This window comes from Cervus canadensis, chromosome 6 (assembly GCF_019320065.1).
Source record: "Cervus canadensis isolate Bull #8, Minnesota chromosome 6, ASM1932006v1, whole genome shotgun sequence".
Lineage (NCBI taxonomy): Eukaryota > Metazoa > Chordata > Mammalia > Artiodactyla > Cervidae > Cervus > Cervus canadensis.
In genome coordinates, this window is record NC_057391.1 from 62,686,719 (window position 1) to 62,699,660 (window position 12,942).

Below are 12,942 nucleotides of genomic sequence, written 5' to 3' on the forward strand. Positions count from 1 at the left end.
TATTTTCACAAGAACAAAGTCAAAACACTTTAATAATTTAAATAAAACCAACTTCAGGAACAATATACACCATACATAAAAGTTGAACAATTAAATTGAACAGTGTATTTAAAAGCATCAAATTCTTAAAAACTCCCAAAATGAACTCAAGGCCACGGATATGAAAAGGTAATTTTGAAGAACTTACAGACCAGAGTAAAACAGACAAGGTAGTTACTCTGCATTTACCAACACTCTAGACCGATACCATGGATATTTTAAACTTTTATGAGAACACTTCTAGGGAATCTTAAAATAAAGAGTTAAAAAGGAATACAATTGATCTCAGGAAGATGAATTAACAGCTAACAATTTCTTTGGTCCTCCAAGTCACAGCTGTAAAAACTTGAAAATATTAAGCATGAGATGAATGTTAATTCTATCTCTGTCTAAATGTTAGGTAGGATAATGTCTATATCAGGTAAATTTTAAAGGGAACTCCGAATCAACCACCAAACTACTTTAGAAACTCCAAATATAGAGAAAATAAAGGAACTAAAAGTAGGGAAGAGTTAAAATTAAAAAACAACAACAAAAAAAAAAACCACCTCTGCCATCTTGCCCTTGCATAAGCCAAATAGCATCAGAGTGGCAGAGGCAGAACTACCAGAGTTACAGCAAGTATGCGGTTAATCCTTGTTAAGGTAACAGGATAAATTTGAAGAGCACAGTGTCAGCCTTCTCCATATCAGAGACTTCTCCATGGAATAACTGTATTTGTTTTTGCAGAGAGTTGGGGTTTTAGTTGTTGTTGTTTGTTTCAATTTGGCCCACACTGCCCCAGTGGAGGAAATTTTAAGATAATCATTAATAAGGCAGCAGCTTCCTGGACTAAAAGACCTATCCCACTTGAACAGTCACACCAAAGATAAGATCCACTTGGACCACACGGGAAACTCGTATACCCTTTTCCAGTATTTTACACTCATTCCAGAAAATGATGGTGCATTTTCACAGACACCAACAAAACCGCTTTCATTAGACATGGGACAGAGCTCAAAACAGTTCACAGTGCAATCTGCATTCTCTCACATTCACGGAAGCTATGGTTCTGCAAACCCGAAAATGATGGACACTTTCAAAAGTTTCTGTAAATACTTAGAAAAACATTTGATAAGTTAAAAAAAATTTTTTTGAGGCATCTACAAGGAACTCACAAAGTAAGCTCCCAAGAAAAATGAAAAGGTAGAACTGTGAGAACTAGTTATTTGCAATGTCAGGACTAAGTCTTATAAAATAATGGCTTTTTTTTTTTTTTAAAAAAAAGGCAAAGGTATCTACACTCTAAATGGTGTGATATTCTCCTCAAGGCACAGAGAGTTAAATGTCTAAATCCCTGTATATTGACATGAGAATATACTCGTAAACAACTCCAGGAACTAATCTCCTGTACTTGAATTTTAAAAAGAATAGAGGGTAGAAATTGCCTTTTTAACTCACAGTGAAATTAAAATACATAGATAGTCCACTACCTTCCCCTTGGTGACATATGTTACAACTGGATAGTTTAAAAAATATATAAAAAATAAAGTGTCAGGTGGTTAAATAATCATGATTAAAGTGGAGCCTTTTGGATTTTCAATTTGCAGAGCAATGCTGCACACTGTACATAAATTATTTCAAGCACACCATTTTTGTTTGGAGAGGGTAAAATAAACATATTGACCATAATCTTCTCCCATCCCCAACATTCCTGTGCTTCTGAATCAAATTACCATACTCTGAACAAAACACATGAATCCTTCTCCCTTCCCAGCACCCTCAGGTTACCTGAAAGGCAGTGGTTTTATACAAGTAACTTACACTATCCTGGAAAAGGGAATGGCTACCCACTCCAGTATTCTTGCCTGGAGAATTCCAGGGACAGAGGAGCCTGGTGGGCTATAGTCCATGGGCTTGCAACTTATACTATTGGCAGTTTTCTTGAATGTTGCCACTAAAAGGTGGCAAGAAGAAAATACAGGGCTCACCCCTTTATTAATTACTTTTATTTGACTTGCTATAAATAATTAAATACAATTAATGACAAGGATGAGAGTTCACATCTGTAACAACTGAAAGTGGAATGTACAAACAATTAAGACCAGACAAAACGATGCTTCTAGCTGCACGATCTGTAAACCATGTGGCACAAGCTGAGGCTCAGCTCTTGATGAGGGTCAGAAACTCCTCCCGGGTCTTCGGGTCCTCCCGGAACACCCCCAACATTGTGCTGGTCACGGTTCTGCTGTTCATTTTCTGCACTCCTCGCATTACCATACACATGTGTCTATGAAACAAGGCAACAAAGGTAGTCTCATGGAGCAGACAGCTGCTGGGTTGGGTTTTAAATAAGAGCAGCCCAAAAGACTAAATCACAGTTAGCAAGTATGTCAAAAAGTCACTTCTTAGATAAATTTGGCCTAAAACATTTTTTTAAGTTCGTAAGCCTTATAGCTTTTATTTGTATCAATGGTTGGGTCCTTAAGGCATCCAGTCAGAGGAGGAAAAGTGGAATTTTCTTCCTGGGTGAAACTAATACAAAGGTCTACAAAGATACACAACTTCTAGAGAAAAAGAAATTCAGAGTTCTCACTTGATCCATCTTCAGGACCAAGTGAGCACTTAGCTAGCCTAGGTGTTCAGAGAAATACTGAGGTACACTGGTCTCACCAAGCGGGATCCAGAGAATGGAGACCAAGGTGGGTGACGTTAGCCAGCAGTGCACAAAGAATGGGTGAAAACTGCCCACAAGATGTACATAATTCTCAAAATTCATTCTAACTTAAAGAAGTGTCTTCAGTTGCCCTTTTTACCTGTTTTTAGGTACAACTCTTTATTTTTTAAATGTGTGACAACGTATTCAGAAAACTCTGCTCAAAGAATCAAAGAGCTAAAGAAATCATTAGCTGTTATTGTTGTGTACATTCACTACACCTAAGCCTATGACTCCCTACACCTCCAACCCCCAAAACCACTATGACATTATTAAATGCAAACAGACTTACGTTGCTTCAACCACGACCCCCACTCCAGCAGGTCGCAAGGCCTCTGTGATTGCTACGGCAATTTGCTTCGTAAGGCGCTCCTGAACTGTGGATGTGACAAGGAACTCAGTTTAAGAGTCTGACATGAACAGACAGCTGGAAGCTTTTGCTGTTTCTAGAATATTTGAAATCTTAAAAGCAAGACTTTGGTGAAGCACCCTTCACCAATGTGCTTGCTCTGCTGTCCAGGCCACAGGACGCCCCTGTTCGATTCCCTCACCTGCAGTACAGATGCCAAAGGGAACTGAGGAAGCCCTGGTGCCCTCCAGCACCACTGGAGGGAACAGATTAGAATGACGGCTGTCTCTTACGTGTGCAGAAAGACCAAGAGAATATTGACAACCAGCACCCCCATGGACGGAGAGTAAAAGAAATGAATACACAGCTTGCAACAGGATTAACAAAGGGGCTATAGTCCAATTATTAAATTGCTCTTAGAGCCATGCTGACAACCAATGATTTAACCTAAATTTTCCTGTGCTGAATAAACAATATCTTTGAACTAAGTGTTCACTGCAGCACTGCATTTATTTGAAAACTCCAAATATCAGAGCAGGAATTGGTTAAATTAAGCCACAGCACAGTTGTACAATGGAATGCTGAACAGTCAGCAAATAAAAGACATGGTTATGTGTATGTGGGGGGAAAAAAAAGTTTGATAAGGGAAAAAAGGGTGAAGCCTGTTTTCAAATACTATAATAAAAGTAAGTTGATTTTTTAAATGTTGGTATATACAATAAAATACGAAAGTCAAAGTGTTAGTCACTCAGTCTTGTCTGACTCTTCGTGACCCCATGGACTATAGCCCATCGGGCTCCTCTGCCCATGGGATTTTCCAGACAAGAATACTGGAGTGGGTTGGTATTTCCTTCTCCAGGGGATCCTCCCGACCCAGGAACTGAACCCAGGTCTCCTGCATTACAGGCAGATTCTTTACCATCTGAGCCATTAGGGAAGGTGGAATCTGCAAATGCAATGATTTTTTTCTGGAAGCTTGAAATACAGTGGACGTTCTCTCTCTGTTTTATATTCCCAACAAGGTTTCTTTTACTCTTTTATTTATTTATTGTGTGCCATGCCATGCAGCTTGAGGGCATCTCAGTTCTCTGACTGGGGTTGAACCAGGGTCACCACAGGGAAAGCACCAAGTCCTAACCATCAGACCGCCAGGGAACTCCCTTAATTTCTATAAGACATACATATCACACTTGTAGTAAGAACAAAGAACACTTTTCCCTTAATAAAAAATGGTTTTCTGTAAATAGAATAGTTTAAAAGTTACCTTGTAATCTTCTACTGTAGATTTCTACAATCCTAGAAAAGAAAGAATTGTTTTAATTTTAAACTGAAGTGAAACTGGAAGCCTTCCCCGTAAGTCTAAAGAATAATTGCTTTACTGAAGTAATTGTAGGGTGTGGGCAGTGGATAGATGCTTAGAGGAGAAGGATACAAGTAAATGAGAAAAGGGAGGTCTGAAGGAGACCACCAACCACAATAGAGCGGTGCTTCCCTAGGTCTGCAAAGACAGAATGAAGTGTAAATATTCACTGAGGAAAAACAACAATTAGAGGTGAGTAATTTTCAAGCTCCCAAATCACCAATTTTAGACCATGTCTCAAGTGTTCTAATTAATCATATTGTTTAATCAGAGCTTAAATCTCAAGCTAAAAATAAAGACTATTTGTTAATTAATAGCAGACTAACGTCAACTATGTACCAACTAAACCTATTAGGATAATCAGATTAGAGCTAAACGGACTTCTTCTTCAGACATCTCTTTATAATACATAATCACACAGCAATCTCGATAGGAGCCCTTGATCTCAGCTTACAACAGTCTGTCCAGTGATGCATTTCCCCTTTCAACACCTCTTCTTCTGGCTGTAAAATATGGGGATAGCCACCGAATTACACATTTGAGGATTGCAATTCATGTGAAGGATCTTTTCCCTAAAATTTGGCATTTTAGTCATGAATCTGGACTCAATTTAAGGATCAGCTCGCCTACAAGGTGTGTTACAGCCCTTTTCCCCACTGTGCCATTCAGACAGAACTGACGACTTGCTTTATTACTTGTGATAGTCAAAGAAGGCAGTCACAGGTAGGCCGCCAAGTCTCACAGGAACGCCTCTTACCTTTCTCTGCCACCCACAGTGCCTGCATATTGCTGGTCGACAATGGCTACCGTGCTGAAAGAGCATCGTTTGTTATTGACCGTCTACTGTGTGTGTTGCAAGTATGTGGCAAACAGGGGTCTTATACCCAGTTTATAATTTCTTATTCCTATTCTTTTTCAAGTAAGAAATAGGTATTGAATCCCTGTCTTCTCAGCATTAAAGATAATCATATAGTGTATTGTCAGGCCATTCAAGATGGCTGTAGTCTTGCTTTCTGGACATCTGCTCAATGAGGCCCTGCCTCTCTCACACGACTATCCAATTTTCTTAACTACCTCTGTGCTTGCCCAATGCCCAGTTGCTAGTTTCCCTGGTAACTGATGAGTCAACCTGATGTCAATTCCCTCTATAAATGGCAGCCTCCTCCTTCCCAAGTAGCTAAGGTGGCTGCTGGGCACAATGAGGTGTTGTTTCAGGACCTTGCTTTGAACTCATAAGGCTCCCCTGTGCACCAAACTGTTGATATCTCTGTTGCTGTTTTGGGGTTTGTTCTTCGGTCTTGAGGCTGGGCAATCCAAGGCTTGCAGGCCTGTGGGGTGCAGCCCAACAACTGCCAAGCCAGCCAAGGCAGAGGAAACTGCCATGAAAGCAGAGATATCAGGGAATGTGGGTGGGGAATGCAAAGTTTTGGGGGAATCCTGAGGTGGCCATCCATGAGCAATGTGGGACCCTGTGGCCACTGCATCATGAGAGATGCCCGCTTTATATTTCCCCCAATGAGTGAAATGTTGATACACCTTATATCATATGTTATACCAAGATATAGCATAAGTATGCCGTACCAAGATATCATTATAATCTAGTTTACCATGTTACTGGAATCAACAGTTTTCTGTTTTAATCTAAACTATTTTTGTATTCTTAAAGTAAAGCTCCTTGGATGATAAAAGTTTTTTGATAGTTAGGATTTTAATGACTATACTCATAATTGAAATTAGTCTATAATTAAACAGCTTTGTCAGGCTTTGTTATCAGGCACAGGCAACTTCATCTAATACAGCTTTTTAGGTTTTTTCACGCTCTTGAATTACTAACATGAAAGTCAATGGTTACTCAAAAGTTTGAAAAAATGCCTACTACACTAACTAGGTTTAGCCCCTTCCCTGCCACTCCTCTTCCAACATTAATTTTACTTTTCCTAATGGTTACTAGCTTATCTAGGTTTTCTAATGCTTGGCTCATTCCCATCCATCTTCTTCTTTAATCTTTGAGTAAGTTGTTAAGAAATTTTTAAGGAATATGTTTTGTTATATAACCTCTCATCTCTAGATAAAATTATTAAACTTATAAGCAATTATGATAGATCATGCTTTCACCTTGTCACCATTGAGTAAGATGCTAGTTGTGGGTTTGTCATATATAGCCATTACTATACAAGACAATGAGGTATATTGCCTTTATACTCTTAGTTTTTATCATGAATGGACATGGAATTTTGTCAAATGCTTTTCTACATCTATTGAGATGATATGGTATATCCTTTAGGGCTTCCCTGATAGCTCAGTTGGTAAAGAATCCACCTACAATGCAGGAGACCCCAGTTCAATTCCTAGGTTGAGAAGATCCCCTGGAGAAGGGACAGGCTACCCACTCCAGTATTCTTGGGCTTCCGGGTGGGTGAGTTGGTAAAGAATCTGCCTGCAATGCAGGAGACCTGAGTTTGATCCCTGGGTTGGGAAGATCTGCTGGAGAAGGGAAGGATTACCCACTCCCGTGTATCCTTTTGTCCATATCAAAGGTTGGGAGGTAATTAGTGTTCCTACTCCTTCAGGTTTGTCAGTTGCTCTATGCATTTCAGCCAGTTCATGTTTTGTTTTGAACTCATTTGATGAAGATTCATGACTACTTTTAATTTTTTTTGTTTTTTAATTTTTTTTTGGCCAAGCCACACAGCATGTGGAATCCTAGTTCCCCAACTAAGGATCAAACCCATGTCCCCTGCATTAGAAGCACAGAGTCTGAACCACTGGACCACCAGGGAAGTCCTCATTACCACTTTTATTATACAACCTTCTCAAAATAAGAGGACCCACTTTATCCCCTTTGACAAATTTTGCCTTAATTTTAACTAGCATTTTATTTTTTTTAAAGGGGGGATAGGGTTGGATACTACACTTAATCCAACGAGCCAGGTGGCTCAGTGGGAAAAAACCCACCGACCAATGCAGGAAATTCGTGCTTGATCCCTGGGTTGGGAAGATCCCTAGAGACAGGAAAGGCAACCCACTCCAGTATTCTTCCTGGAGAGTTCATGGACAGAAGAGTCTGGCAGGCTACCAGACCATGGAGTTGCAAAAGAGTTGGACATGACTGAGCATGCACACACTTACTGGTCTTATAACATCTCTGCTAGGTCCTCTGTTTTATACTTTCTCTCTGTATTACAATATAATATATATAATAATATATATAATATAATAACTCTGTATTATACTTTCTCTCCTCTTCCTCCTCTGGCAACTGGGAAAGTAATCTGGTGATACTTTTTATAGGAAGAACCCATGGATGGTATAATTTAACCTTTGCAAATCTCAGAAGTGTTTCTGATGCCTTCATATCATTTGACTTGACAAGCTAGACTTGATACCAGGCTGCAAATTCTCAAGTGTGGCTAGAGAAAAAAGCAAAAGAACAGGAAGAAATAGAGCCAGGTCACAGTGGGACTTAGCTAAAGTAAGAAGTTTGAACTTTATTAAGAGCTATAGAGCTATGAAGGGGGAAGCACTGTCAAACCCACACTTGAGAAAGAACACCCTAGCAGCACACGAGAGCAGAGCTGAGGATCCTAAGCGACGTGAGGACAGGAGTCAGGAAGTTAACACAAAATCCAGGAGGAACATCAAAGTCCCAAGAGTAGCAGGAAGGATAGCCAGCAAGCAGCATGGCAATGCGAGGGAAGCGGGGTGGTACAGGAGGTCAGTGAGCATACAACAGCAAGAGAGGGATTCCTCCTCACTCCTCGCCCCAAAATACATAGAGCAGAGATCTACATATAAAAATAAGGTCATAAAAATAACCCCCCAAAACATGAATTTATGACTATGCAAGTTTTAAACTTCATGAAAAAGGATACTAGAAAACAAGACAAATGATAAGCCTGGAAAATGATTCCCAGCTTTAATATTCAGAAAGCTCATATAAACCAGTAATAAAAAGACAAGCAACCTAATTGAAAAATTAGCAAAGACTAAGATCAGGAAGTTTCTGAACAAATTTAACCTCACTCTAAGTGCAAATTAAAACAATAGGTACCAATTTTTACTTACCTTGTTTGGACTTCAGACTCTTCAATGTTTGCCAGTGCTCGCAAAACGGTAAAGAAACACGTGCCACTAACCTACTATTAGAGTACAGATCTGTAGGATCTTTTCTGGACAGCAATTTGGTAATATAAACAATTCAGCTACTCTCAACCCAGTAATTTTATTCTACTCTTAGACTCAAAGTATGGAAATAGATAAAAATGTATTCACCGACAGTTTCTTCCCCCATCCATTTTTGACAACAGTCTCAAGCTGTAGGCTCAAAGACTGGTTAAGTGAATTATATTAAAGAAATACTGGACTTCCCTGGTGGTTCAGTGGTTAAGAATCTGCCTGCCAATGCAGGGAACATGGGTTCAATCCCTGGTCCGGGAAATTTTCACATGCTATGGAGCAACTAAGCCCCTGTGACACAATTACTGAGTTCGCTCACTGCAGCTAGAGAGTAGCCCTCGCTCACCAAAGCGCAGACCCAGCTCTGCCAAAAGTAATTAATTAATTTTTAACAAATACAATGTGGCCATTAAAAGGAACTTGGACTTTTTAGACTAAAAGTTGCCCAAGGAATTTCACGTTGTTTTTTTTTAAAGTAGTAGTAGATGTAGGACATGATCCCCTTTTGTCTTATTTAGCGAGCAGTTTTAAGGCCACATGTTCGCGTTGAAATCTTCCAGAAGGATAGTGAAAGATCTCTAGTGGGGAATGGAAATAGGAAAGAAAAGTTTTCCCTTTAGTCATTCACTTGTATTTAAGTTTAACTGCCACATTACTTTTATAAGAGAAAAATGAGAAAAAAAAACCAAACAAACAAAAAAAAACCATTCCCTTTGTAATCTAATCTACCATTGTTAACTATCTCCCAGTCTGAACCTCCTGGATCAATTGACCTGCTGCCCACCCACTGGAATATGTCTTGCTCCTACCCTCTGATTTTCCTTTGGTTGTTCATTAACTATACCTAGAGGCGCTTCTCTTCTGTTCAGAGCTCTGCTCAGCCCTCCACCCCTAGGTCTCCTCCACCCTGCCAGGCACAGCCATCATGGGTCCTCTGCACCCAGGGCTCCTGACCAGGCGAGCCTTGGCACCTGCTGCCTCCTACTGCTGGCTCTCCTCGAGGGCAGTGGCCGTGTCCTACTTCCCTCCAGCAGCCACAGTAACTGGCACGGTCCTTTCACAGTAGTTGCCAACAGCTGAGCCACAGCCACGTGAGGCACTACAATTCTATATTCAAGATTTAATTGTGTTCACTCAATTATTCTAAAGCAAGAAAACAAATACATGTTCAATGGATTTTCAGCAACAGAAGGAATTTCTATTCAAACTAAATTTACTCTAGAATTCTACCAGGGTTAAACCAGATCAACTTACTTCTGGCATTTTCTTGTTACTTAAAGCTTTACTGTTTGATATTTGACTTCCCTGGAAATGAAAGGTCATTCATTTGAAGGCAAGCATATAACAAACTTCACATACAAGATTAAAATGAGCGGTGAAATTTTGCTAAGACATTCAGCTTTATTCCTTTTCATTCCCTAAATATTCCCAACTTCGTATAAGGAATAAGCAATTGGATAATATCTTAGCCTTCTTTTTATTTAATAGATCTTTTATTTAAAACCTTTACAAAATATCTGAAACTAATATACACTCAATTTTCAGTTCTTTGGTTCCTTTTTTTGGTGTCTTACGTTTTAATCCTATTCGTCTAAGGACAAATCCCCATGCTAATAATTAACCCCTTTGTATTGTTCATAAAAGCTTAATTATTGGAGAGCTTTTTCTCCCATTAGGAAAGGAAATAACCAAAGGCTATTCCCTTCCACCCTCAAGTCACCACTTCTTCAAGGACCTCACTAGATCACTCTCACACCCATTTCTATAAAGTGCTGCTCATGGTCTACACACAGTGAGGTCTTCTAGAGAAGACTGCTTACATTAAGACCACAGCCTAGTGTAGTCTGCCAGGCTTTTTATAGTATAAAAACTATCTATTTTACACCTTTCACACACAGAGAGTCTACAGGTGGGAGCAGGGCCAAGATTTCTATACGAAGTGTAGGACTGGCAATCGTGCTGGAAAAGAGGGTACCAGGGGACTGGGCCTACTTCTATGTTTGCACAGCAAGCCCACTGAACTTACTTAGATTATTTATTAGAAAACAGTAAGCATAACCAATTACAATAAAGACACTTGTATTCAGTTGATATAACTTTATCATTTGGGAGTAAAAGTTATTGGGGAGGAGGTTGCTAATAGAAATTATAATAAGGTAAATTACCCCACCACCACCACCCGTGCTATTTTTCAGCCACTCCTTGGCACTGCCATTGGATACAGATCACTGAAAGACACCAACATGCTTGCATATTTGTATTAAGAGCCTGACTGCAGTAAAGCAATAGTTATGATTTTAAGAACATCCTTTCATGGTACCAAGGAGCTCTGTCTGGTTGTGAGATTGAGGAATGAGGTCAGAAACTAGGGAAGTTAAATTTCTCTCTTCTACCTACTTTCTCCTTAATCCCTAGAAGAAATGAGTAAGAACATGGACATGAAAACAAAGTAAAAAGAACTGCTGTGGAAAGCAGGTGTCAGACTGCTGGGGTGGTATTTACAGAGTCCAACACAGAATTGGAAAGGATTTGGACCACTGTTTCAGGATCGTCTAAGTGGCGAAGAAACAGGAACATATCAGAGCCATAGGATAGTCGGTTGGTCACAAAGTTATGTTTATTTCAAGTTTGCTATGCTCACTTTCACCTCAGTCAAGTTATCCAACTTAGCTTGCTTTATTTTTAGAAGGAGGGGGACAATGACTGCATTTCATTACCTACTCCTTCATTTTAACCTCCTCCAATACACACACCTCCCAGTATTTCCTCATCACACAGGAGTCACTAATGCTATACAAGGAAACTATACAAAAGGGTATTTAGGTCTGGCCCCCAATATTCCACTGTTCCTATCAGAGATATATAAACACTAACCCTCAGGTTGACTTCTAGCTAAACACAGGCGACCATGCTGGTATATCACCACTTCTTTCCTAAAACTTAAGAATAGTAGTAAAGCCCTGAACCCACAGGATAAAGAGAAAAAAGGACTGTAGCACAAAGAGAAACAGGAGAGTAAGCATTCTCAGAATAGAGCTGGGGGAGCGGCGGGGATGAAAAAGTCAAGGAAGGCATAGTCTTGGATCTGAAGAGTGAGAGGAACCAGAAGTGAACCAACTGGCCCTGCAGGACCCAGAGAGAGGCATGGAGGTACCCAGGCACAGTGGAAAGCAGGGCTGAGGCCCAATGGGGGTTCGTTTAAAAGTCAGAAGTGCAGTGCAGTTACACCTCCGCCCAGGTTTCCTCTCTCAGCCCTCTTAGCTAAACCACCCTTAAAGAATGGGAGCTGGGTGTACTTATGGCTGATTCTTGTTGATGTATGACAGAAAACCACAAAATTCTATAAAGCAATTATCCTTCAATTAAAAAATGAAAAAAAAAAAAAAAAGAACAGGGCTGAGCTGAACTTACCCTCAGGGCCTCTCCAGTCAGGAAGGCTCTCCCGAGAAAAGTGTGAGGTAAGGCTTCAAGGCTGTGCAGGTGGGAGGTGGAGAAGGAAGGCAGGCCAACAGAGGAGTGAAAAGAAAAGGGCATCTGTGTTTCAGGTCCTCTAAGTCTGTCTTAGACAGACTACATATATGTCTATATATTATTTCTGCAACCATGAAGTAAGTTGGAATGTGCCTTCCAAGTGAGATCCACATGGATCAAGAGACAAAGCTTGATAAGATTTTCACCATGAAGGGACAGGTCCTATAAACCTGTCCTCTTATTCACTACAGTCATACTTACCGAGCAAGTTTGCTGAGGCCAAGAACTTGCTTGTTAGGAAGATAACCGATATGGACCTTCAGAGAAGAGACAGAAATCATGAACTAAGTGAAACACAGTACTTCTTTGTGATAAAAGGAAACAATACAGTATACTTACTATGTAGTTCAGCACAGTGAAAACATATTTCTAAAACATCTAGATACTTTAAGATAGAAAATGAAGCACTTGCATAAATAATGAAAAATTACATAAATGAAATAAAAGGGAAATAAGAATGATTATTAATAAAATGACAAGCTTGAAGTATAGTTGTGGTATTTCCTTGTGAAGTTAAACTCTGGATACAATTCTTAAAATCCTTCCTCTGTTGAGAGGAAACTTTCTCAGGAAAGTGCAAATTATCCCACAGCAACATTAAAATGTAGTTAAAGAAGGCGTCCTTTAAACAGCTAAAACTGTAACTACAAATATTGCCATTCCACACATCATGGTGGCCTTGAATCCCACCCTGTTGCAGATCTCTGTTGCACAGAAAGAGGGTGCCGAGGCCCTCTGTCGTGCTGGGAAGCCCCATTTCTAAGCTGCTGGAGAACACCATCCTCCTGACAG

General features: G+C 39.9%; 1 protein-coding gene across 2 annotated transcripts in view; it reads right to left on the bottom strand.

The window, feature by feature from the left end:
• GCH1 (GTP cyclohydrolase 1) overlaps positions 1–12,942 on the bottom strand; it is a 52,928-nt gene continuing 39,986 nt past the window's right edge. The window contains exons 3-6 of one of the 2 annotated variants that reach the window (XM_043472146.1): positions 12,352–12,407; positions 4,348–4,379; positions 3,027–3,111; positions 1–2,034 (exon numbers count right to left, since the gene is read on the bottom strand). In XM_043472146.1, coding sequence (XP_043328081.1) covers positions 1,839–2,034; positions 3,027–3,111; positions 4,348–4,379; positions 12,352–12,407 — 369 coding nt within the window. In that variant the 3' untranslated portion in view covers positions 1–1,838. Of the gene's footprint in view, positions 2,309–3,026; positions 3,112–4,347; positions 4,380–12,351; positions 12,408–12,942 lie in introns of both variants that reach the window. The other variant, XM_043472145.1, reaches the window with a different exon arrangement.